This window comes from Heliangelus exortis, chromosome 25, assembly GCF_036169615.1.
Source record: "Heliangelus exortis chromosome 25, bHelExo1.hap1, whole genome shotgun sequence".
NCBI classification, from domain to species: domain Eukaryota; kingdom Metazoa; phylum Chordata; class Aves; order Apodiformes; family Trochilidae; genus Heliangelus; species Heliangelus exortis.
In genome coordinates, this window is record NC_092446.1 from 988973 (window position 1) to 1013827 (window position 24855).

At 45.8% G+C, this 24855-nt stretch overlaps 1 protein-coding gene across 4 annotated transcripts in view; it reads left to right on the forward strand.

Moving 5' to 3' along the window:
* KCND3 (potassium voltage-gated channel subfamily D member 3) overlaps window positions 1-24855 on the forward strand; it is a 96520-nt gene that overhangs the window by 53021 nt on the left and 18644 nt on the right. For all 4 annotated transcript variants that reach the window (XM_071768550.1, XM_071768549.1, XM_071768551.1 and 1 more), the window contains exon 3: window positions 15176-15338. In XM_071768550.1, coding sequence (XP_071624651.1) covers window positions 15176-15338 — 163 coding nt within the window. The remainder of the gene's footprint in view (window positions 1-15175; window positions 15339-24855) is intronic.

Here is a 24855-nt window from a genome sequence, read left to right on the forward strand (position 1 = left end):
CTCAGTCCATCAGGAGATGCTCAGCTCCTGCATCCCTCCCCTGACCAGGCTGCTGAGGAGCTCAGGGGTCCCCGTGGGTTTCCCTGCCTGGGTGGATCCTTGCCCAGCTCTCCCAGCAGCTTTTTGTTGCCTTCCTGCAGGAACAACTGCCCTGGGGGGGTCACTGAGCAGAACCCTTCCCCCTCTGAGCTTTTGTCACCTCCAAGACAGAGTGAAAACTGCACAGAACTGAACCCATTTGTTCTGCAGCTCAGCCAAGCAGATGGCCTGGGAGGACTGAGGGGATATTAAATTAAGCCAAGGTGAAACTTCTGGGAAAATTCAAGGGAACTTAATCGTATGGCATTAACTTTTGCCTATTTATCTCTTTTTATTTGGTAAATACTTAGGAGCAAGCTTCATTTAGCAAGGCAGAAAGCACTGATGAAAGGATATGTTTCTAACATCTTTAATCTGAATTCCTGCTGGTGCTGCATAGTTTCCCTCTACAACACTACAGGTGATGAGGTTACCCTGCAATTTTTTACTGATTACACCCCAGGCTAAATTAGATACAGGATATATATACATATATATATATATATATTTGTACATATAGGTATAAAAGCCTCCAAGAGAAACACAGAATTTTAAACACAAACAGAGCCCTCATTTAAAAGTGCCAGTGTTATGGACCAGGTGCAAGGTGTGCAGGTTTATCCCAGAGCAGAGAGGTCCAAGCACAGACCCAGGTTTTCAGTGCCATTGATTTCCTGCAGCCCAGCACTGCCTCTGAACCTGCCCGGGGTAAGCAGGGGTGCAGGGGGAAGGCAGGACTAGGAATAGAATCAGGGCTCTCTCCCTGACCCAGCTCTGGCTAACAGGTAAAGTTAAATTCTGAACAGACCCAGTCCAGCAGGGAATTGCTCAGTCACCTTGAGTCGTGCAGGACTGGGGAAGGAAGGAAGGAGGTAACTGGGAGGGCTGCTGGAAGGACAAAGTGACCCAGAGGAGGGGGCTGCTGCTGGGGGATGGAGCTTTCTGCCTCCAGACTTCAGTTTAAATCTGAACTTTACTGGTTCATCCCCTCCTGACAGCCCAGCACAGAATTCTGCACAGGCCTGGACCAGACAGGTCACTGAAGCATCTTGTATCAGCACTGATAAATATAGACACTACTTATATAAGTAGGGACAGCCAGGTCATTGCTTTTCAGGAAGATGTTCTCATTGATTTCCAATAGGAAAATCTGATCTGAAATACTGTGTAAAATGGCATTTTGGTATTATTAATGTCATCTGCAGAACAGCAGAAATTCTTAATCAAAGTGTAAATAATGATCATGAAAACACATTCTGGGCACTGTGTCAGTGCAAAGAGCAAAGTCCCTTATATAAAGAGCAGATGAAAACATGAGGGATTAGAGGGAAGGAAATCATTGCTCCTCTCTTTTAGGGAAGGGTGGCTGAGGAGAACAGAACTTGCTTGCTCTGCCCAAGGTCATCCCAAGAGCCAAAAGTCACAACCCTTGGGGCAGCTGCCTCTTGCCTGAGGACTCTGGGGGTGCCCCCTCTGTGTCCCCTGAGCCAGGAAACCCCCAGGCAAAGGGAGCTGGAACTGGGCTGGCAGAGGCACAGGGAGGGGGCTTGGGGTTAAAGCCCACGCCAGAAATGACAAATGGAGGACAAAAACGTAAAGTTTATCAACTAAATAAATCTTAAAATAAAAGGATTTGGGAACACTGTAATGATCTCACTGCTTACATCAAGCACAAGCTGTGCATATCTTCATATTATATTTACTGTTACGAAAACAAACTGGATTACCAGGGCTTAGTGCTTAAGCAGCCTGTTTCATTAGGAAGGCAAGGAACTTTGGCTGTTCTGCTATCCCAGATGTGCTTTAGACAGCACTGAGAGAAGACAAGGACCTGGATGTTTTCCTGTCCAAAGCACAACAATGATACCAAAGAAATAAAATTAATATCACAAAACCATACCAGGCCATGCACATAAACCCAAGCCAGGAGGTTCTGAACCGAGCAGCCTCACCCCTATCAGGATGTGTCTGAGCTCTGCAAAGTCATTTAAAAGTTTTAAGATCATTTTCCTGAGGCAATGTGCAACCTGGCACACCCTGACTGCTCTCAGGGAACACCTTGCTATGGGAGGTAAAATTACCAAGTGAAATTAAAGGAATCAGGCTCCTTTTACTGGGAAAATCCTGCAGGGGTCTGCAGAAGTGTGCCCCAAGGAAATGCAACCCTTGAACAGTTTTTCCTTGAGATTTACACCCAGATTTAAGCCCTGCTTGGCTTCTCATACCCCATCTCCACTCAGCAGCAATTTCACTGCATTGTTTGCCCTTTGCTTCACTGGATTTAAAGCAACAATAAAACCCACATTTCCTGGGCTGCAGCTGTGCTGAACTTGGTAGCTTGGCAGCCTGGGGTAGGATGGACTTCCACCCCTCATCTGCCTTCCCCCATAAAAACCAAAGGTTTGTACCCCAGAGAAATGTTCAAATTTGAGATATTTTTAGAAGACGTTTTTGATCCAGCACTGGATAGGAGAGGGCTGAAATCTCACTGCTGCTGTTGTAGATTTGCAGGGGCTTAACTGCCCTGTGAATACAAAAGGAGCAAAATATAGCTTAAAATGTGTAAGAGTCAAAGGAAATCCGTGCACTGAATCCAGTCAGCTTAAAGGTCAGCCACAGATTTTCCTAAATCAGGATGAGTTAAAAATCTGGTTGGGTTCCCATTTATGCAAGATCTACTCAAAACAAAACAAAACAAACCCAAACAAAAAAAGAAATTATAAAAAAAAAAAAAAAAATCAAAACCTCTGGCTTGTTGTTTCCCTGTAGCTGATTCAATGCCCAAGAACTCTTTGTAACCTGTGTCCCTTTGCTGAGCAGGTTCAGCACTTTCCCTGCCAGGCAGGGTGTAAAACTCTGACAGGTCCACATGGCACCCTGAGCTGCCTCGCAGAACACCCAGGCAGACAGCTGCATCCTGACATCCCTCCCTTCCCTATGGGAAAGACAAGAATTAAAATGCACACTGCAGCTCTGGTCGTTTGTTTTTAGGGTTTTTCTGGGTTTGGTTTAGGGTTTTTATGCTCTCGTTCGGCTCAGGTTTTGTTTATTCCAGAATCAGCTTGGGAAAGCAGTCCCATGGATAAATCCAAATAACGTTATCTGCTGTGCTGGTACCTGGAGGAGGGATGGGGAATCAGTAATTGCAAGAGAACCAATTCCCAGTCAAGGTTTTTTCTGGGAATGCTGAGCCTGAGCTGGTGTCAGATCCATAGGGAAAGGCTCAGCAGCCTGAGGTGCATGGGTAGCAACAGGAGGAAAGTGACAGCACCAGCAGCAAACTCAGGAATGGTCCCTGCTCCCCAGGCACCCCCTGGTGATGTCCCAGAGAAAATAAACCCAATGTGCTTTAACCTCCTGGGTGTGGTTATCACAATGTGCCCATCAGGAAAGGGCTGAGGCTTCTTCAGAGCAGACAAGGAGGGGATGGGGTAAGAGATGAGGGTTTGGATCTCAGACTGTGCAAATAACAGAGAAAAATCTTTCTAAGACAGAAAGGAAATTAGAAAATAGAACCTGCTGACAGGGAAGCTGTGAATTTACCAACTCTGCAAGCAGGGATGGGAAGAAGGGCGAGACAGAGGATTTAGGAGTAGACAAAAGATTTACTGGTAGAGACTGCAAAATGGTAATTTCACTGTGTAGTGGAAGTGATGACAGAAAATGGACCACAAAACCCAGTCTTTTGTTTTCCCTGAAATACTTACGAATGCACATAAAGATCTGGCTGCTCAAATACATAAAATATAAGGAACAAAACACAAAGTATCTGCAGAGATAAGAACCATCTTTCAGCCTGCTCCCAAGGTGCCAGCCACAACTGATTTATTCTTATAATCCGTTTCTATTCATGCAACACTTAAACACACTTGGGGAAACAAAGCAGGGTCTGAGTTTGGTGATTGTCCCTTGGTGTGCTAATTATTTTTATTAGCAAGTTAATTTTCATCACAAGCTGGCTGCTCCCTCAGCTGGGAGAAACACATCCTCAAGGCCAGAAGTTCAAAATCCACTTTCTGAGCATTTCCAGGGAAGGAGAATATTGGGCAGGTGATGGAATCTTGCAGCAAATCCATCAGGACACGATTCTGAGGAGCAAAAATCAGTGTGTGGCTGTGGCCAGGCTGGGAGGTGGCTCTGTCCCCTCAGCCCTGGGACCTGGCAGGGACACCACAACCACTGCACCCAACTCCTCACACTGCACAAAGGGAATTTCACACTCTGGCAAATTGCCTGCCTGGGCTCTGGAGGAGGGAAAACAAAGCAAACAAGGTTTGAGTGGTCACACTTCAGGTGACAAACTCCAAAACCCCAGTTCAGTTTGGCTCAGAACCAAAGGGCAGGAAATAACAAGGAGTTTCATGCTGGGACGTTTGTTGTCTTCTTTTTCTTTCTATTTAGAAGAAACATAATGCTAAATCTGCAGTGTTTTTAACCAAATACAGAGAGAAGAACTGAACTACAGGCCCATGGTTTCAGGTGGCTTTTGTTGCTTTCACTTAAAAGTTTACACTTTGGTTTTTTTCCCAACAAAAATCCCAAACATCTCAAGAGAAGGTGGTGTTAGTGAGCATCCCCTTTAGGCTGCCTTTGAAGAAAGAGGAGTCTGAAATAGAATAGAATTATTCACCCAGCTCTAGACTCAGAACACTTCCCTGGAGGCGTAGATCTGGCAGCATGTAGGTGAATTTGATTTCTTACTCAGAAAAATTATCTGTGTTATTAACACATGCTCAGAGGAACAAATGGGTAAGAGATTCTGAAATCCAGAGCAAGATGGATCCAGGTGAGCACAGCCTGGAGCTCATGGCTGGGAGGGATGCTCTGATCCCCCCATCCCATTTCTGCACCAGAAAGCAGCTGGTGGGTACCTGGAATCCCTCAGAGAAGCAGCAGCTCCTCCCAGACAGTCTGAAAGAGGCTGTTGTGCATTCCCAGGGCCTCTTCCCCAAGAAATAAAATTGAGGGATCACTCAGAGCAGGCTCACAGCATTAGTCTGCCATTTGAAAATATATATATATATAAGAAAGGAAATATTCTCTGATCTGTCTGCCATGCACTTGACAGAATAAACTTTGTGTTATAATAGGGTGTTCAAAGCTCACTTTTGGTTTTCTTTTTACAAAGAAAAGAGATAGAAGAGGAGCCAGCATAACAAAGCTTTGTTTTCACTGCCTTCTCTGCCAACCTTTTGCCCTCCTGCACTAAGTTTTGCAGAGGGGTACCTATATTTTCTTGGGGTTTTATTATTTATTTTCATTTTCTGCTATATAGAGTCACAAAATGAGGGGGGAAAAATTATTTCGAGGCTTAAAAAAAAAAAAAAAAAAATCACAATTTATACATAGAAAAGAAAGCAGAAGGAACACAGTTATGAGCAAGGAACACTGAAGTCATCTCACTTGCTATCAAATCTAACTTCCCACAGGTGCTCTTCACCTCCCAAATGGGGGTATGATTGATGGGGACACAATAATGGTTCTGCCACCACAATGCAGCCTTTCTGGAGTGCAGGTTTGCACCTGCTCCAAGATGAGGCATTAATATTTATTTAAACAAGACCATTAGAAAGGGGCTGGGTTGGAGAAGAAATCATTAAGTACCTAAAGCAAGGCAGAACAAAGCAAATCCCCAGCAAACCAGAACCTCCTGCACTGCAGAGGAAACCCTGGGGTGGTGAGCAGGGCTCAGGCTTTGGTACCAGCTCCCAGTTTTTCCTGGTGTTTCACATCCAGGGGGGATCCCTGCTGCAGCCTGAGCCTGTTCCTGCCCAAAGTGCCCCAAAACCAGGGCAGGTTTCAGTCACAGAGCTTCTGCCACAGCTGATGCCACCCCGCAGGGATCCAGGGGTCACCTCTGTGCTCCTGTCCCCACCAGCACTACAACTTACTCCTTTCTTACTCCTTTTTCTCCTGCAAACTTCTGCAGCTCTTTGGAAACCTCTTCCAGTTCCAAGTTCAACTTATCCAGACCCTGAGGCTTTCAAAAAGCCAATTCTTAAACAGTTAATTAGTTCCCCATAGGCTGTTTTTTCTTTTTTTCCTTTTTTCTTTTTTTTTTTTTTTTGACTCAGTAAATAGTTCTGAGATGTTTTTTGTATAATCAGTGCTAGCAGCTCATTAAGATGCACAGTCTGGGTATCATTTTGGATGTGACATGGCTCAGCACGGACGCCCAAGCTGCTTAAAAAGACAGAAAAGAAACAGATGAGGATAAAATGAAAACAAAACCCCAGCATTTCCTTTAAGCTGACATCACAGATAAGAATTTCAGACAGGGCAGGGAGCTTTCAACCCTGCTATTAGGTGGAAAGTCTAATTGCCTAATGCACTGGCTGCCCTCTCCAGCCTCTGCATGTTTGCTGAGAAGATTTATTTTACAGAGAGCTCTAAGGTGGTAAAAAAAAAATTGGATTCTACTATCAGGTAATTGTATAAGGTTCCCACTCCAAGTAAGATGAGGATTCTTCTTGAATTAATAATGAAGTAATTTAAAAGGACTTTAGTGTATGCAGCCAGAAATAAATAATGCCTTAATCTGGGACATTTTATTTTCCATTAAAACAAACACTTTTTAAAAGCATTGGTTATTGAGCAGCACTCCCTTCCTAACCTGCCAGCTGCCTCCAGCAGGCAGTGCTCAGCTGGACATTGCTGATTTCCTGAGCATTCCTGGTGCTGGATTGCTGGAAAAAGCCAAGAAGCTGGAGAAAGCCCCAGACAGACCTGCACTGATCCATTCTGCAGGCAACAAACCCACCCCAAAGACCCTGATGCTGCCACTGCCTCTCCTATCAATATCCAGCTTAGAAAAAAGAAATAGAAAAAAACCCCAAAAAACCAAAAAAAACACAACCAAACAAAAAAATGTAACAAAAAACCCAAACCCAAACCCAAAACCAACCAAAAACCCAACCTTTTCTGGCTCAGGGAAACTGAGCTACTTTGCAACTTTCCCAGCACAAATGTAGGAGCTGGATTCTGACTCTTTTCCTGCTGGATTCCTCATTTTTCTGCACCTTGCCCTGCAGTGTGGGGTCAGCACTGCTGAGGAGCAGCAGCAGAATTTCTTTGGAATGCCAGAATGGTTTTAAATTCCCACTCCCACCCCCTGGTGCTGGGGCCCATTGAAAAGTTTCCTCTTCACAGCCCTTTTCTGCCTAGATAACATCTTTCAAGGGTGTTTCCTGCTAAGTCTGCTCAACAAATTTCAAATCAAAAGTAATTCTGTCAACTGGAAAAACATCAGTCTAAACAAAAATGCTGTTAAGTTCAGCAGGCTGACAAAAAAAGAAAGGGAAGAAAATGAAAAAAAAAAAATCTAAGAGAGCTTTTTCTGGTACATCTATCACTGCTGCAACTGAGATTAGAGGATCAAAAACTCAGATGGCAGCAGAGCTGTGTGGTGATGCACACAGCAAAGGAAACTGAGATCACTTTTTGCTTGATGTATCAGCTTTGCAAGGACTGAAAGTAACAGAGCTTTATCTGAACAACAGAATAAACATTAGGAATAAAAGCCAGTAAGGTGGGATGTTAAGACTGGAGGTATTTTCTGCAAAGTGAAGTTAGGTTTTTCTTACGTTGATTTTACAGTGAAGAAAATTCTGTGAAATTGTCCCTTTTTTGGTGAATTGAGTGGTCATGGAGAACCCTGGGATGTCATAAAAAAGGAAGATGTGTATGACACAGTAAACAGCTATTTCTGGTCAGCAGGAGAAAATTACCCATCAGGTCAGAGTTCTGCAGACCAGCAGGATGCTCCCAATTCCAGTCCCAACTTTTTTTTCCCACTGCTGTGACAGTGACAGCCAAGTGCCAGGGCAGGGCCCTCACCTGCCATGAGGGGGGAGCAAACAGGAGCTCTGACACCATCTCAAAAAATGCCTTTGCTGGCAGACCTGAAATGCCAGAAGTTCTCCAGCCAGAGAAATTTAATTTCTAGCAGTAGTTTGAGGGCAAAAGGAGAGGAGTAGTGACAGCATATTAGCTTGGGTTTGTCAAGTGCAAAGAACAAACATTCATCTTTGTACCATTTAAAAAAAAAATATTTGAGCACTCATGTTATCATCTTTCAGTGAAGAGGAATTGTGTGCTTAATATTAAGCAAGGGCTGAACCCGAGTGCTGAACTGGGGCCCCTGTGCTAACTGGTACAGGTTTCCCATTTGCTCTGAATAATTCCTGTCAGCTTCAACAAGGGAGGATTTCCAGCAGCTGGCACACATCTGAAAATTATGAAAAGCAAAGAAATCACCAGCTGAAAGTCTCCAAGAGGCTGCAAAGTCACTGTTTGGAGAGGCAACAAACTCCATGCCCAGGGTCAGGTGGATGCAGGATGAGGATGGGGAGGGCACTCCCAGACACAGGTCCCTGTATTCCCATCAGGAAATCCCTGCCCAGGATGCTGCTGGCCCCATCTGACACCAACCCAGGGCTGGGGACACCAACCCAGGGCTGGGGACACCAAGCCAGGGCTGGGGACAGCCACCTCTCCCTGCAGGACTGGTGCTGCTCACATTCCCATTGGGATCCCTTTCCAAAGGTCTCTGATAAGATTTCTTCCCCTGGTCCCTCTAATGGATGGTAATAGAGAACCCTTGATTAGAAGCCTTTCATCATTTTAGGACGAGGGGCTTTAGCTTCCTGACCTACTTTCCTTGCCAATGAAATTCCATTTTTAGCTACAAGTCAAGGTCTGAGTGTTACCCAAATTCAGCCCATCTGCTTTAGCTGCCTACAGGCTGGGAAGTTGATCCAAGCTGGGAAGAATAAATGGAACCAGTGTGTGCATGAATTAAGTATTCTCAACCCTCAGTGTATTAAATAACCTGCTTGGTTTATCCCTGAGGCTACAGAAATGTTCCTGGTTCTGTGGGCAGTGCCTGCTGGTGCTGTAAGGAATATTTATGCTAACAGACCTTCAGCTAGGTCACTTCTCTTGTGCAAGTAGAGCAATGAACAATTGATCCCAGGCCCATCTGATCCTTTAATTTGCTTTGGTGAGGGTTGGTATGGGCTGCCCAGATCCCTCCTCAGCAAATCCTCAGGGAATAACCTGCTCCTCTTCCCAGTTCTCACTGGTAGAGGAGCAGCAGAAGTTGCATCTCCTCAGGGCTCCTTTTGCATCCTGGGTGATGCAGCCAGGGCTGTGGGGTCAGGAAGGGGGCAGCTGAGCAGTCATTCCATGGATCTCTAATTCCACACAATGTCATGGAACACTGAGAACTCCTTGCACAGAAATCCCTCCCAGCTGTGAATGTTTTGCCTTCCCACCCCTCTGCAGGAGAGAAGGGCCTGACAGCATCAGAGCTTTCTTCAGGATTTCAGAGCCATCTCTGTCCTTTTATTATACAAAACCCAGTAAGAGATATGAATTTATAAACCAAAATAAAATCAAAAGGCAACATTGCCAGAAAATCCCTACCCAAGTAACTGCTGACCACAGCTCTACAGAAAAATCAAAAGGACTCTGAGTACTGAAGATAAGCTGCTGCTGCTAGCACTGCTACACATCTACAGCATCATCCCTGGCAGCCTGGCTGGTGGCTGCAGTTTCTGCAGGATATCCAGGGAGGATGAGCACAGCCATGAAAACATTAACAGAAAAAAAAATAATAAAAATGCCAGGGACAAAGAACACAGTAGAGTAAAAGCAAGTCAGCTAGTGCAGAAGTTGAGTACCCAGCTGGGAAGCTGCACAGCTCAAAACGAGGCAGAAAATAAGTGTATTTAATGTAAAGCTATCCTAGCATGAAGTGGGCTCTGTGCTTCCCTGGCCACAGGTGATTTGCAGCTCAGGTCTCATTTTGCAGCCTGCTCAGGGGCTCTGCTCTTGGCAGCCTCCCCCATGCTGGGCTCCTCCTGAGCCCAAAGCATCCACACATCCAAAATCCTGACTTGAACACACCAGCCTCTCCTCATGGACATGGAGCACTGAGTCTGTGCATGCAGAACACTTCCAAAACACTTCTCCTGCATTTCTGAAGTTATCACACCAGCATTCACTAATTAATCCTCACAACATTCACCTGGGATAGCCCTGAAAGGATCTTCATCTCCCTCCCAGACCTGGGGAGCAGGGAAAAGGTGGAATTGCCTTCCCAGAGCCCATAACACAAGCCCCTGCCAAAGCCTCAGCTCTGAGGATGGCTCCAGGACATCCAATCCATCAGGTGACATCCGTGCCCTGGTACCTCCAGAGCCCCCCCAGCACACACCACACCACACGTGATGGGTGGGAACCCTCTGCTGAAAAAGGCACCAGGATCTTTGCAAACCTGGAGATGTGAATCCATGCCAGGATAAAGCCCAGGCAGGCAGGAAAACAGCTCCCAGAGCTCTGCCTGTTCCTGGGGTAATTCCAGCAGGGCAGATGAAACAGCCCCTGTGGCAGTGGAACTGGGATTAGAACCCCAGACACAGCCCATACATGGCTGTTAATTCCCTGTTCATTCCTCAGGTGCAAAACCAAGAAAGGAATGAATAATATTTGCTTTTGTTTTCACTGTTTCATTGGAAGTGACACAATCATTATTTCACTGGGGGTCCAAAGCAGCATTAGTGTGATTACATTGGACTGGTACCTATTAACTGGAGGGACACGAGCTCCTCTGGGCTGTCAGATGCAACGTGCACAATCTTGCACTGCAAATTAAATATTCCAGCTGGATTTTAGACCATTTTTACTCCTTTGTGCAAACCAAAACATTGCACAGCATTTACTTACCAGACACAGAAGGGTCTCTTGCACCTGGAAAGCTACACGATAATTCCATGCCTTATTCTCTCTCTTTTATGCAAAAGGCTTACAAAATCATGTTCTATTGTGTGGCACATAATGTTATGATTCTGTTCTTATTGTCCTAAAAGCAGAACCTTCCAGGATGGAGTGAAATATTCTTTTGACTCTGCTGTGCTGGGCAAAAGGTTAGAGAGATAAAGCAGCTCCCAAAGAGCTGGCAGTGCCGTAGGAGGCAGCACCATCCAGCCACTGGAAGCAGCATTGTTTCTGTTTCCATCCTCCATGAAATATTTCAGCTTTCAGCAGGCTGTGTGTGAAAACCACAAGGTTTTGCACCACTGGGTGGGAAATGTCCCTGGATAAACAGAGCAACCAGAAAAAGCTGAGTCCTCCTCTGAGCATCTGCTCCCCGAGCTGTCCCCATGTCCCTGCGTGGGCTCTGGGACCTTCCCAGCCAGCTCTGGAAAGGGTGAGCTAAGAGGGAAGGGGTTGGGATACAGGTTTCTCAGGTTTCAATTGCATTCTTATCTCCCCTGTGTCTGGAGAGGGTGATGGAGACAAGAGCTGTCCCACCACAGTCATTTGTGGCCCTCCCACCCCTCCCAGGTGCCCCCCTTGAGCTGCCACAGCAAAAGGCAGCTGGAAAAGAACATTCCCTGCCAGGCTCTCACTGTCCCCAGAGAGGTCACTGCCCAGCACTGTCCCTAAATCACAGCATCTTCCAGCTTCTGGACTACAATTCCCTCTTCCTGGAGGAGAATTTTCTTCCAGGGAGATGATCAGAGATGCTGCTGAGAGTCTATTTTTAGAGCGAGTCATTTGATGAGCTGTTCAGCACCTTATTTATTGCTGTCTCCAGCTGGGGAGCTAAGCAGTGTCCAGACACTGCTGCTAACACCACAACTCAGCAGCAGTGACTTCCACTTGGTAACATTTCCAGGACTGACAGAGAGCAAAGCAGCAGCACATGATGCTGCCAGGCTAATGGCTGCTGAGCAGGGGGAGTCACTTATGCTCCTTGGCTGTCCAAAGGACACAGAAGTCACACTGCACATAAATACATTAAAAAAAAAGAAAAAAGAAAAAAGAGGAAGAAAAAAAAAGAAAAAGGGGAAAAAAAAAGAAAAAGGGGAAAAAAAAAGAAAAAGGGGAAAAAAAAAGAAAAAGGGGAAAAAAAAAGAAAAAGGGGAAAAAAAAAGAAAAAGGGGAAAAAAAAAGAAAAAGGGGAAAAAAAAAGAAAAAGGGGAAAAAAAAAGAAAAAAGGGAAAAAAAAAGAAAAAGGGGAAAAAAAAAGAAAAAGGGGAAAAAAAAGAAAAAGGGGAAAAAAAAAGAAAAAGGGGAAAAAAAAAGAAAAAGGGGAAAAAAAAGAAAAAGGGGAAAAAAAAGAAAAAGGGGAAAAAAAAAGAAAAAGGGGAAAAAAAGAAAAAGGGAAAAAAAAAGAAAAAGGGAAAAAAAAAGAAAAAGGGAAAAAAAAGAAAAAGGGAAAAAAAAAGAAAAAGGGGAAAAAAAAAGAAAAAGGGGAAAAAAAAAGAAAAAGGGGAAAAAAAAAGAAAAAGGGGAAAAAAAAGAAAAAGGGGAAAAAAAAGAAAAAGGGGAAAAAAAAGAAAAAGGGGAAAAAAAAAGAAAAAGGGGAAAAAAAAAGAAAAAGGGGAAAAAAAAAGAAAAAGGGGAAAAAAAAAGAAAAAGGGGAAAAAAAAGAAAAAGGGGAAAAAAAACCCTCAACGTTCCCAGTCTTTTCCAGTCTAAAGAGTGAGTACATTAAAGGCATACCCTAGCTTGTTTTTTTCCTGGTTTGTCTGTTTAGGGCTTTAACTGAATTGACATTGTGCCCAGTGAGTAAGAGCCTGTGCTCAGACTTTCCTCACTGGGAAAAAGGGATTTGAAGGGGCACCAGGAGGAGCAAAAGGGAAAAAAACCAAATCTGTGTCATTGGAGATATGGGATGCATGTGCAGAGGCTCCAGAGTCCCAGCCAAATAGAAAAGGTGTCTGTGTGCAGGGATGTGCCACAGCTGGATGAGTGATGCTCAGCACTGCTCTCTGGACCAGCCCAGGTTCTGTACCAGTGCCTGGCACTGCTGGTGTTTGGGGCAGCAGTGTTTGGGGTCACTGCCACGTGCTCCCACTCTGAAGAACCCAAATCCTCCTTAAACAGGCACAGAAGAAGCAACCAATTCCCTTCAAAACTGGGGAACTGAGGCACAGAAATCTGGAATGATTTACTAGAGGTCACATTGAGCCTACTGAATTCACAGCCTCCTGTTGTTTTATTACAGGCTCAAAGATCCCATTAGACCCTCTGAATGTTAATCATTACCTGCCTCTTCTATCTTCTTGCTGCTCTAATGAGATTATTGATAAATTACTTAAAATGCACTTTCTGTAGAAGAAATTTTTTAGATGACAAGTTGCCTTTTACTAAACAAATTAATGGGAAAGTTGAGCTCTCTCATGCCAGTCTGGGGAAAAGAAGTTTGGGGGTTTAAATGCCTAATTAGCCCTAACTGAAATCCAGTATTTGAAATTATTTGGCACCGTGTCTGTTATAAATATGCCATGTGGCCATTAGTACCTCAAGACAAAAATAGTCACTCCAGCAATTAATATTGCAGGAGCTGCACATGTCAATAGAGGAGCAGAACAAATGCAACTTCGTGGGTTCATTCCCATCCCCATCAGAGCCCCAGCAAAGGGAAGGCTCTGGCTGAGTGCATGGGGAGCCCCCTGGGTCTCTCTGCTCCATCAGACAGGAGATGGCACCCACAGCCCAGCCCAGGGAAGCAGAGAGCACAGCTCCAGGTGGGAAAACCCAGAGGGATGGATCCCAGAGCTTTGTCTGCACAGGGCATTGGGCTAAATCCAGACAGACCAGTGCCACAAGTTTTTGTTCTTGTCCCTGTGCATCCTCCTCCAGCCACTGCACAACTTCCCAGAGTTTGGCAGATCAGGTCCTACACCTCCCCAGCCCCAGGCAGCCTGACCTTCCCTGGGGGGCTCAGAGCACTCAGTCTGGAGAACAAAATCCTCCCAGGCAGCCTCTGAGCCAGACACTCATTGCCACAAACACACACAAGGGCTTCCTCTCAGTGCTCCAGGTCACTCAGATCATGTCAGAGGCACATTATTAATTTGCAGCCTTATGGTATTAAGAGGCAGCAGGAGAAATGTAAGAATTTATTTTTTTTTTTTCAGAACAGGGTTAAATGAGGCAGAAGACCTTGTCACTTAGCAGGAGCTTTTAAACTATCTCTGCATAAAGCAGCAACTAGAACATGAATATACATAAATAGTATTTTATTGATTTGAGATATTCTGAGGGGTTTTAGTGCAGGTGAAGGCAGAAGGATTCTGCTTGGGACAATTAAGCCTTAGCCAGTGAAGCCTGGAGCAGTTACACACAAAACCCTGAAAATGGCAAAGAGAAGCTGTCCCTTAGCATGAAACTAAGCTTTTGCTGGGACACCAGCAAGTGAGCTGGCCCAGCACAGGTAACCCCTTGCCACCAAGCCTGGAAGGAAAGATTCCAAGCACCCTGAAACAAAGGCTGCCTTGGGAGGCTTTCATTTGAGCATCCTTTCAGGCAGTGGCTGTGCTCATCATGTTCCTGCTACACTCCAGGGGTTTTATTACATGATCAGAACACCCTGCACCCCACACCCAGCTTTCTGGGTGGGTTTTTGTTTGCCCATCAGCCATGTGCAGAAGAAAACATCGAAGCCACTTCCAGAGGGCAAAGAATGGGGGAGAAAGAGCCTTTCAGCAGAGTCACTGCACCTGGGCAACAAGGCTGGCATTGCCAACAGGACAGCAGGAGCTGAGCTGTGAGGTTTAGGTTGAATATCAGGAAAAATCTCTTGCCCAAAGGAGTGGTCAGGCAGTGGGATGGGTGCCTGGGGCAGTGGTGGAGTCACCATCCCTGCAGGTGAACGAACAACCCCCAAGTTTCTGGCTGTACAGATGGCTCAGAAACTGCTGGGGTTTGATGTGGGAGTGTCAATCAGTCCTGGATACAAGGGAATGAAAAACATGAAGCTGTTCAGCAGCAGATGGGCAGTGTTGGGCTGGTTGGAGCCCATTGGCAGGGGCAGGCACCGAGTGGGTGAGGATGCGAACGGAGCCACTCAGCAGGTGAACTGACATCTGTTCTGCAACAAAAGTGCCTTTCCTTGGCTTGGCTTAAGCCACTGCTAAGGCACAGGGTGAACTGGCAGCTCCAGGGTGGCAGCACCCCAGGACTTGGTGGTTTCTGGGTGTTGGTGCCTCCCCTGGACTCCCCCCCAAGGTGAAAAAGCTTCAGGTGCCGCTGGACTCGTCTGAAGAAATTCCTTCCCTGTTTTCTTTTTTCCCCCCTCCAGTTATGGTGACATGGTGCCCAAGACAATTGCTGGGAAGATCTTTGGCTCCATCTGCTCCCTGAGCGGGGTGCTGGTCATTGCTCTGCCTGTCCCTGTCATCGTTTCCAACTTCAGCCGCATTTACCACCAGAACCAGAGAGCCGACAAGCGCCGAGCACAGAAGGTGAGCAGAGCCCTGCCCCGGGGAGAGCTGAGGATTCCTGAACACCTCTAAACCAGCAGAACCCTACTGAGTCTCTGAGAAAGTTTAACAGATTTATCATCTCTATTTCAGTCTGCTAAATTGCACCAAAACCAGACTCAGGTTTTTACAACAACTGCAAACAAAAGGTCTGGGGTTTTTGGTTTTTTTCCCCTCTCCCCGTGGAATGCTGTCTGCCAGAAACTCGAGGCTCAGGGGACCTGGTGGAGAAGGGGAGTAGAAAGCTGAGCTATTTCTGCTCCAGGCAAGCATCTGGGCTGTGCCTACTTCTTGCATCTCAGGGAGCTGTCAGCAAAGAGCTGAGATACAAGACCCACAAAACCGCAAAATTTGGCAGTCAAAACACATCAGGAGAGTGGCAGAGAGAGCACCACAGAGGGATGAGCTGCAGGCTCCAGAAGTTACTGCTGGGTTTTACACATCCCTGCATTAGCTTTGGCATTGAACAAGTGAAACATCCAACAGCAGTGATTCTGGGAGGTGTTTCTGGGGAAGAGCTGTTGATCTGATTAGTCATACAACTTAATACAGGTTAAAAAAAATCTGAAGTTGCCATGCTGGGAGCTCTCTGAGTGCCACACAGCATCCATCCAGACAGCAGCCAGGCAGTGGGACAGCAGCACAGATCACTGAACCCCTCTGATGATGCTGAAGGGTTCACAGGGGGAGCTGCCTGACACGAGGCTGCACCCAGGAATAGGGGAGCTGGGGGTTCCTTGCTTGGGGACCTGCTGGGGGCTGTTCTGGGCAGCACAGGGATGCTCGTGCAGATGGGGACACTGCAATTCCCCACTTACTGACTTGGGAAGAAAGCATTTGCTCTGCTGAAATAGCAGAGAAACACAGAGAGAGGCAGAGCCCGTGCTGCAGCACAGCAGATAAATGGCAAGGCAAATAAACAGAGAGGATTTGTGCATAACCATGGGAGCTGCAGGACTGAGCCCAGTTCTGTCTCCTGTCTCAGTCTGTCCTTCTCTCCAGGCACCAAGGGGAAGGTCTGGTTCTGATTCACCTTCTCCTTTATTTGTTGAGGCCCCCCCTGCCAGGCACTGTACCCACACCCTCATTGCCCATATGATTGATTGCAGCTTTTATAAGGTTTGTTGTATTGACACACACAGTGTATAATTTTCCCCCGATTTGAATTTCTAATTCCCTTGATACTGGATTAATTTCTGGGCTAAGAAAGTTTTCTCAAGTCAGAAGTGTGAGTAATTTTCACATGATCATCACTGCATGAATGCTAAAGAGAAGGAAAGAGACAGAAGCACATTAATGACACTCTCTGGAGATGGTCAGGATGTACACAGGGACATTAAGAAGCTGCTTTGATAGCAAACTTCTTCCAGCACCATCCTTTGGGGAACTGAGCTCCTTCTTCAGAACAGGAACTTAGCAACAGTCGAAACTCCATCCCCACCTAATTAAAATATAAAGACATTTGCATGGCTTTTCCAAGCAAAGCCATGGATGTGACACCCACAGATTTGATGGCCAGGGGTGAGATTTGGGCTCTCCAGCTCCCTGGGGTTCCTGAGGGGTTCAGAAAAGAGGGGAAGGCAGCACAGCCCTGATGTCCCTCTGGGTTATGATGTGTTCAGACTTAACTTTGTCTCTTAGCTGGTGAGGAGGCACTGGTCTAGCAAAAAGAGGTATTTAAATAAGATTAATCAAATACCAGGAGGAGGCTGTTACTCATCAGCATCTAAGCTTCAGCTAACTGAGGATAAATGTTCCTTCAAAAGGAAGGAAAATAAACAAAACCAAAACCAAGCTACCGGTGATTTAATCACCTTGAAGATAAATTACCCTTTGCCAAAACTGTGCTGCAAGAGAATTAATTGCAAGATCTGGCAATCCTAATTTATTGTGCCGTGTCATCAAATTTTGTCCTCTGGCATACTGCAAGGACCAGGTCAATCTGGATGGAAGATAAATTGATCATTTCTGACAAGGTTCATTTTGGTAAAATTGTTTTGTGGTTGTTGTTTTGTGTTTGGTTTTTTTTTCCCCAAAGACTTTTTTTTTTTTTGACTGATGTGCTAAGAATAGACCTTCCTGACTTTGAAACGAGGCTGTTCTTGAGTGAATGTCACAGCCTTTGGTTTTAAAAGAGAATTTGACACTTAAAAGGCTTGACAATAGAACAACTTTGTAATTCAGATAATGCTGGAGTCTCTCTTGCTGTGTGCAGTTTGCAGCAGAAATGACACGTGAAGGGGGAAAGTATCTGGTACCACACCTCCCACCTTCCAGCCCCAGAAAGAGAAGGCAGAGGCAGCCACTGACTGCAACTCAAATGCTGCTCCTTTAGCAGCAGCAGCAAAGGAAAAGGGTTCATGGTTCAGAAGTCAGAGACTGAGTGGATACAGCCCCAAGCACAGGGCTATTCCCACCAGAAGAACCCATGCTAAAACCCAGGGCCCTGACTTTGCACAAACAATGACAAAAACCCCACAAAGATTAAGAAAAACCCAGGTGTGTCTCTGAAAATACCTGAAGCAAACTGGGCTCTAGAGCATCCCCTTAGGGGTAAAACGTGGCAGCTGAGTTGTTCTGGATCTTCTCAGTTTGGGGGAAAACTGATGTTCTGGAAGGGGCCTCTTCCCCAGGGACTGTGTCTGCTCCCAGACACACCACAGATGGGGGAATGGCTGTGAAAAAACCCAACACATGTAGAGTGCACTTATCACTGGATGGTGAGATTTGCTAAATGAGCCAAGATACTGAAATGGCTGATAATCTCTGAGGGATTAGCATGGTTTTAGTGGTGCACTTCACAGGGACTAAACTGAATCTGTCATCTATGAATATAAGACTTCTGTAATCACAGGGCTTGGGTTCAGGTCTGCAGTAAATATGCTTTTGAGGACTAGAGCTTCTCAGGCTGTTCAGTTCATTTCATTTATTATCTGCTGGCCTCTGGCACTATGAGAACAAGAAACATACTGCAAAAACCTTGAATTAGACTGCTCATTTCATCCTCTGGGCTGTAAGTTTCCAGGAAAGAATCAGACACTCAGACTTAGGCAATGAAAGGGCTGCCCAGGACAGAACCATTCTGCAGAGCCTCTCTCACATAAAACCCTAACAGAGGACTGAAAAGTGTAACACAGACTGTCAAGGAGGGGATGGGGTAAATGGGGTGAAGCAGAGAAGTGGACACATTGTCTGGTGGATGAATTAAAGCATTCAGGCTCAGAGCAGAAGAAAGGAATGAGGGGAGAAGGGAGAAGCTGGATCTCTTCAGATGGAATTCCCTGAGAGGCAATAGCTGGAGGAAGGCAGGGAGAGAAAGTGCTGCTCTGACTGCAGACTGATGGAGAGGTAACTATGGAGATGCTTAAAGGGGGCTTAAGCCAAAAGGAAGGAAGAGAAAGGACACAGACATCCCTCTGAATATTCCATAGGAGGCACAGCCCGTGCCAGACCCATCCAGAGGCAGGGGAAGCAGGACTGCATCAGCAGAGCAGCTGAAGAGAGGAGATGGTGAGAAAAAGATTGCTTAATGCTAGATCTATGTCATCATCATACCCAGGAGAAAGGCAGCCCACACGCCTGCCAATAATGAGCCCATTATAATAATTGATTTGCTACAGAGCAGGGGAGTCAGCTTTGAAATGTTCTGTTTTTCAGATGACACCCTAAATTTTGGAGGTGGCTTAGTGAACTTCAGAGTGTGGAACAGAAGGGCCAGAAAAAGTGACTGGAGAAAAGCTGTGAGCTAAGGAGAGCTCAGCACCAGAACATGAGTCAGTTCCCAGCAGGGAATGGGGTTGGGAACTTAAGGAGAGAGAGAAACAATAAGGTTAAAGCTGGAGCTGGCTGACATTTAAAAAACATGGGGTTTTCAACCACAGTGAGTCTGTGTGGAATATGTGTTTGGTGTTGTTGATATTTAACAGGTTTTGACAAGGGGAAAAAAAGCTTTTTTAATGCTTTTGTTAAAAAGTTATTTGTGCTGGGGTAGGTACCCCTTTCACTTCATCCCAGGCATCTCCATGCACCCAAGCTGAGAACTGCTGGGCAAGGGGATCTGTGAGCAAGGTGCTCAGCCAAAAACTGTTGGGAAGACCCATCCTACTTCAGAGCTGGGTTGTAGTGATCAGATTCTTTGCTGCTGCTGCCTTTAAGAACTGGTTATTTTACCACTCTGCCTAAGTAATGTGGAACCAAGTGGGCTGGGTGCAGCTCAGCTCCCAGCACCCCTGCAATATGGGGTTCTGTCTGGATTAATGGATATGGATATCTCCACTGGGACAGGAGAAGAGATAACTAAAAGTGGGTGTGAGTGGCAGCAAAGTTGATTGCAGTTACTAATTTGTACCCTGGCAGTGATAACCAGATGAAGAACAACATTTGCAGCTGACACATGGTGCTGGGAGGGCAGCCCAGGTCTCCCAGCCCTCATCCCATGTGTCAGATGGATGGGAGCACTCTGCATCCTGCCAGCACATCCCTCCAGGGCCACTGCAGAATTTCCCTGCTTACACACTGCCAGATGTCTTGCAGAGCCCAACTTGAGGAGTCCCAGAATCTCATTACTCCACTCCTCCCACTCCACCCAGCAGTGGTGGCCTTCACAGTCTGACTCAGAACAAGGCTTTGTTGCTTAAAGGTCATGAAAATCCCATCAAGCAGAAACTCCTGACACCTTCAGCATCCCATCAGGCTCCAAACCACACAAGGCAGGATCTCTGAGCCTGCCATCCTCTTCTGTCTGCCCAGTACAACCAGTCTGGTTCAACCAACTCAGCTGCTGCTGCTGCAGCATCACCCTTCCACACTTCCCTCTCTGGGACTCGGGTTTTTATCCCATCAAGCTGGGAAAAAATCATTTTTCCTGGCTCAGTGGATTCTTGCAGTCAGTTCACAGGCAGGTAGAAGGTTATAAAGAGAAACCAGCTTACAATACCACCATTCCTACCTGGGATTTTAAACTCACCCAGCTGTTTGCAGGGACAGTTCTTGCTGACCCAAAGCTGCAGCAGGATGGACACCATGTACCAGGCAGAGCCACAGCAAATCCTGGCAGAGAAAGGCTCCTGAGCAGGCAAGGGAATCAGGAGTGTGCAAACTTACAGATAAATTTAAAAAAAAAAAAATCTCTATGGGGAAATCACGGTCTGCCTGGAAGTGCTGGGCAAGAATAAAATAAGGAAGAGCTTCAGCAAGAGCTGATTGCAGTTCACAGCCACCACTTCCAAGCAGCTCTTGCTCTCTGCAAGCAAAACCTCTGGCAGGGAATGCTGAGAGCTGGCAGCAGAGCCCTGGGATGGAGCACAGGCCCTGGACCCCTGGGGAAGCAGCAATTCCCACACCACCAGCCCTTGGGCTTCATCCCACAGGGGACAAAGGGCACAAGTTTTACAAACTTGGATGGTTCTTCTGGAGTTCCATCCAAAGGTTTTGTAGCTCCTGTTCCCTCCCATCCTCACCAGCTTCCTGGGGCAGGGGTGAGCAGCACTCCATGAAGCAATGGCCTTCATTTTCTGTAGCTACCCACAGGCCTCCACACCATTAATCAGTGTTCATCTATCAGCTCTGGCAAGCTGGCATGTGACACTAGATCAAATTCTGTTAATTTCTCCATCCTCTGAATACTTCAGAGCTATTAATTAGGGGCGTGAAAGGCGTTAGGAAAGTGAGAGCTGGAAACACAGGCAGAGAGATAAATCACAGGCAGAGAGATGCTCCTCACACTTGGCTTTCAGAGAAACACAGTGCCTTGGTTTAGAGTAATGGAGGACAGCAACCTCTCTAGTAATAAGGCTAAAAAACACGAGACACTTTAAGATGGATGTTTATTAAACAATTTCTTCCCAGACTAATTCTGACACCCTGGTTTACACCCCATCATACTTCACTTCTAACTCCAACAAACTATACCAGATTTCCACCACCAATGACCATGAATTCCTGGAGAGATTTGGACCCAAGCTTGAAAAATCTCTTACAGAATTGAGAACACACACACACACACACAAAAAAAAAAAAAAAAAAAAGCCATAAAAGACATTTCTGCTATTTTGAGAGGCAAGAGAAGGAGCAGCAGCTCTGCCACCACTCAGCTGGACAGGGAGTGTGGGAACCTCAGCACAGAGGAAGCTTTGAAATTCAGCCAGGATGTGTAAAACATATTTCAGACAAGGAAAGAACTGTCTGTAAGGTCAGAGCATACAGAGATCTGATTGACACCCTTGCTGGGTGGATATATAGATGGAGAACTAAGAAAAGGTATTAGAAATATGTGGGGCACCTACAGAGGATAAAAATATGAAATTACCTCCCCCCAAAAAAGCTTGCTTCTTAAATGTAAAGCAAAAGGAGCAAAGGGAGAATTGTCAAGCTCCACAAAAGAAGTTTAGTCTATTCTTTCCCATAGAATGCAGCAAACACCAGAAAGGGAATGGCCAATTCAGAAAGAAAATGTCAATACAATGACAACCAAGTAAAGCTGGCAACAAATACATGCAGCCTGGAAATCAGTAGAAATTTTCTGAATAGAAGAATGAAATTCTAAAATAAATGCCCAGTAGGAGCAGGAGCTTCACTAAGCTTAAGCCAGAGCTTGTTAAGTCCAAGATGAAAAGGTACAAAAGGAATTTTGCAATAGGAGGGGACTGGCCTCAGCACCCCAGGGCCTTCCTGACCCTCCTGTGTTCCTCCCTGCAGGTTTTGCATATTACCACACATTTCCCAAAGCTCTGTGTACAATCAGCCAGGACACCTGTGACTGGGAGAGAATCTGAGATCCATTCAACCCCAGATTCTGTGCATTGTTCTATAAATACCCTGAACATCCTGTTCCTCAGTGTTGGGAGAGATGAAATGATACAGGGCATTGGAAATGGATGTTCTGTTGCTTTAATGGTGCCAAGGGTAAGGTTGGATTAAAAGGAGAGTCACAGAGGACAGGAGGGGAATCTTTCATCTCTGGAAAGTAATGAAGAGGCCCAAAATAAGATCAAGGTCTCACTGTAAGTGGCTCTATCAAATTATATAGGAATATAATGAGTTCTATGCTATCTGATTTCCATATGCAGCTCTACCACATCTTCCCCAAAGCAAACATGACAGAATGTTTAAACTTGGTTCAAAAGCTGTTTAACGTAAAGATCTCAGAGGAAGAAAAGGCCAAATGTTCACACTTTTCTTCTTGGGGGAAAAAAAAAAAAAAAAAAAAAGGTTAAAAATAACAAAAAAAATCTGCAGAAACTTTCTCCAAGGCTGCTGCCTGCCCATCAGGATTGGCAGCTGGAACCACAGCCAGCAGAACCACAACTTGCACTTATTCTCTGGGCCATCTGAACAGACATGATTTAACTCAGGATTCAAACACTTGCAATAACCCTGAGCCCTCACCTGGCAGCCCAGCAGGACCCAGGCTCTGCTGAAGGTGACAGATCAGAGCCACAAGCAGGACAGATGAGCAGGGTTCCCTGACTGCTTTGAGCACAGCACTCCACAGACAGCAGATTCATTTAATTTCTTGTCCACTTCTGAGTTTGAATGCTTTTTTTAAAACTGAAGAATTTTCCATTTTCTGCCTGGCAAGGAAAAGCCACCCCAGCAGGCTGGGTGCTGAGCTGTTCCACCAGATGAAGGTTACATCCATTCCCTTTCCAAGTTACATGTGTCATAGGTTGTAACTTAATAGTTTATTATAGCACATAAATCAAAAATGAGCATTACCTGCATGAGAACTAGATGAAAATCATCAATAAATAATAATTAGCTGTTTCCTGGGCCTGCCATCTGGTAAGCTTTCATCCTAGCCAGCAACTCCTGCTCCTTGCACTTGTCTAAAGCAACTAAAAGATTAAAGGTGATTATTTTTAGTCCTTTTCAGTCCCTTTGGGAAAGGCAGAATTCCCAGGACACTGACAGCCCCTTCCATCACCCTCCCCACTCCTCACAGCAAGGGCTTCACTGCCCTTCCTGCTTCTGCCAAGTTTCCAGTTTCTTAAAAAGCAATAAGGAGCCCCAAGTTCTCCAGCCCTGCCCCAGGAACACGTGGGCTCAGAGATAACCAAATTAATCATCCTAACCTGTAAGTGACTGTCATTAGTATTATTATTTTCATCATATAAATTATCTTCCAGATTAGGTCATATGCATTTTGAGATCCTGTGGTTTCCTAGCAACTCCTCTCCCCACTCCACATGCAGACACACTGTACCATTTCCTTTTCCTTTTTTAGCCTCTCTGAGCAGGGGTTATATTCAGTAACAGTGAGCTCAGGCCCAGCCCCAGTGCCCTTTAGTCTGTCACATCTGGGGGGCAGATGCAGAAGACAAAGTCCCTACCCCAGGAGGACACAGAGATGGCCAGAGGGACGTGGTCCTCCCCTTCCCTGCCTCCTGTCCTGAGCACTGAGCCCTGCAGGATGGTAAAAGCATCCCCAGAGGTGTGCTCTGGGGTGACCCCAGCTCTGAAACCCCCCCAAAAACCCAGCACAGACCCCAGGGCAGAGCTGGGGTCACTGGGGGGATCTGCATCCCAAACCACACACAGACCTTCACTTCCAAACATCAGCTCTGCTTCCAGAGCTGCTTCTCATCCAATGTGGGAAACTGGCTGGAGGGCCAAAGAGATTTTAGGTACCAATATTAATTAACTTCTCTAGCTGAGTTAATCAAGATATCTACCAAATTTAATCATGATGGAGGCACAGAGTTGGGCAAGGTGTCTATCCCAGACACTCTTCTGTGTAAGGAGAAGAGGATTAACTTCTGTCCTGCCCCACTGATGCTTTTTTAAAATTACAAAGTCTGTTCTAAACTACAGAAGCTATAGGGCTTAATTATTTAGATAGCAGTGGCCCTGCTTCAAGGAAGAAAAGAGATCAGACCTCAGGAATGAGCCATCTCCAGTCCCTGTGAAGAACAATTATTAATATTTGATCCTTGCTACCCTGGAGGCAAAGGGAATAATGTTCATTACAAGAGCATTAGACTGAACCCACTTCAACAACTGGAGATGAGGACAGAACCTTTCCTGCTATAGGTGAGGTGGGTAAGGGGGGGAAAGTCTCAGAATTCGTGCAGCAAAGGAGCTGATGTTTTATCCAGCACAGAAAGGAAATGGAAGTGGCTCCCATCTCACTGTAAAGACCATCACTAGATCCAATATTCTGTCCTGAGTGAGGAAGAGAAAGTTGTGGCAGAAGCAAGGAAAGTCAAATACTTGCAACCAGAAGCCATAATTTAATGGAAACATAATTAAGAGTAACAAAGAGGCAATGCCAAGGAACTGGGAGGTGGAACATCCCTCAGTCCCTAATCCCCTGCTCTCTCCCCATAACAAGCTGCAGGACTCTGGTTTTTGGTTCAGATTCCAGTCTCATGCCAGTCCTATCCAGGTGCTCAGCAACACAGCAGCCTGGGAAAGCCTTCGGAAAAAACTGCAGATCCAGGTCCATTTTCTTGGTACATCCTCAATCTCTCTTTGCAAATACCCCCAGTGCCCCCCTCCT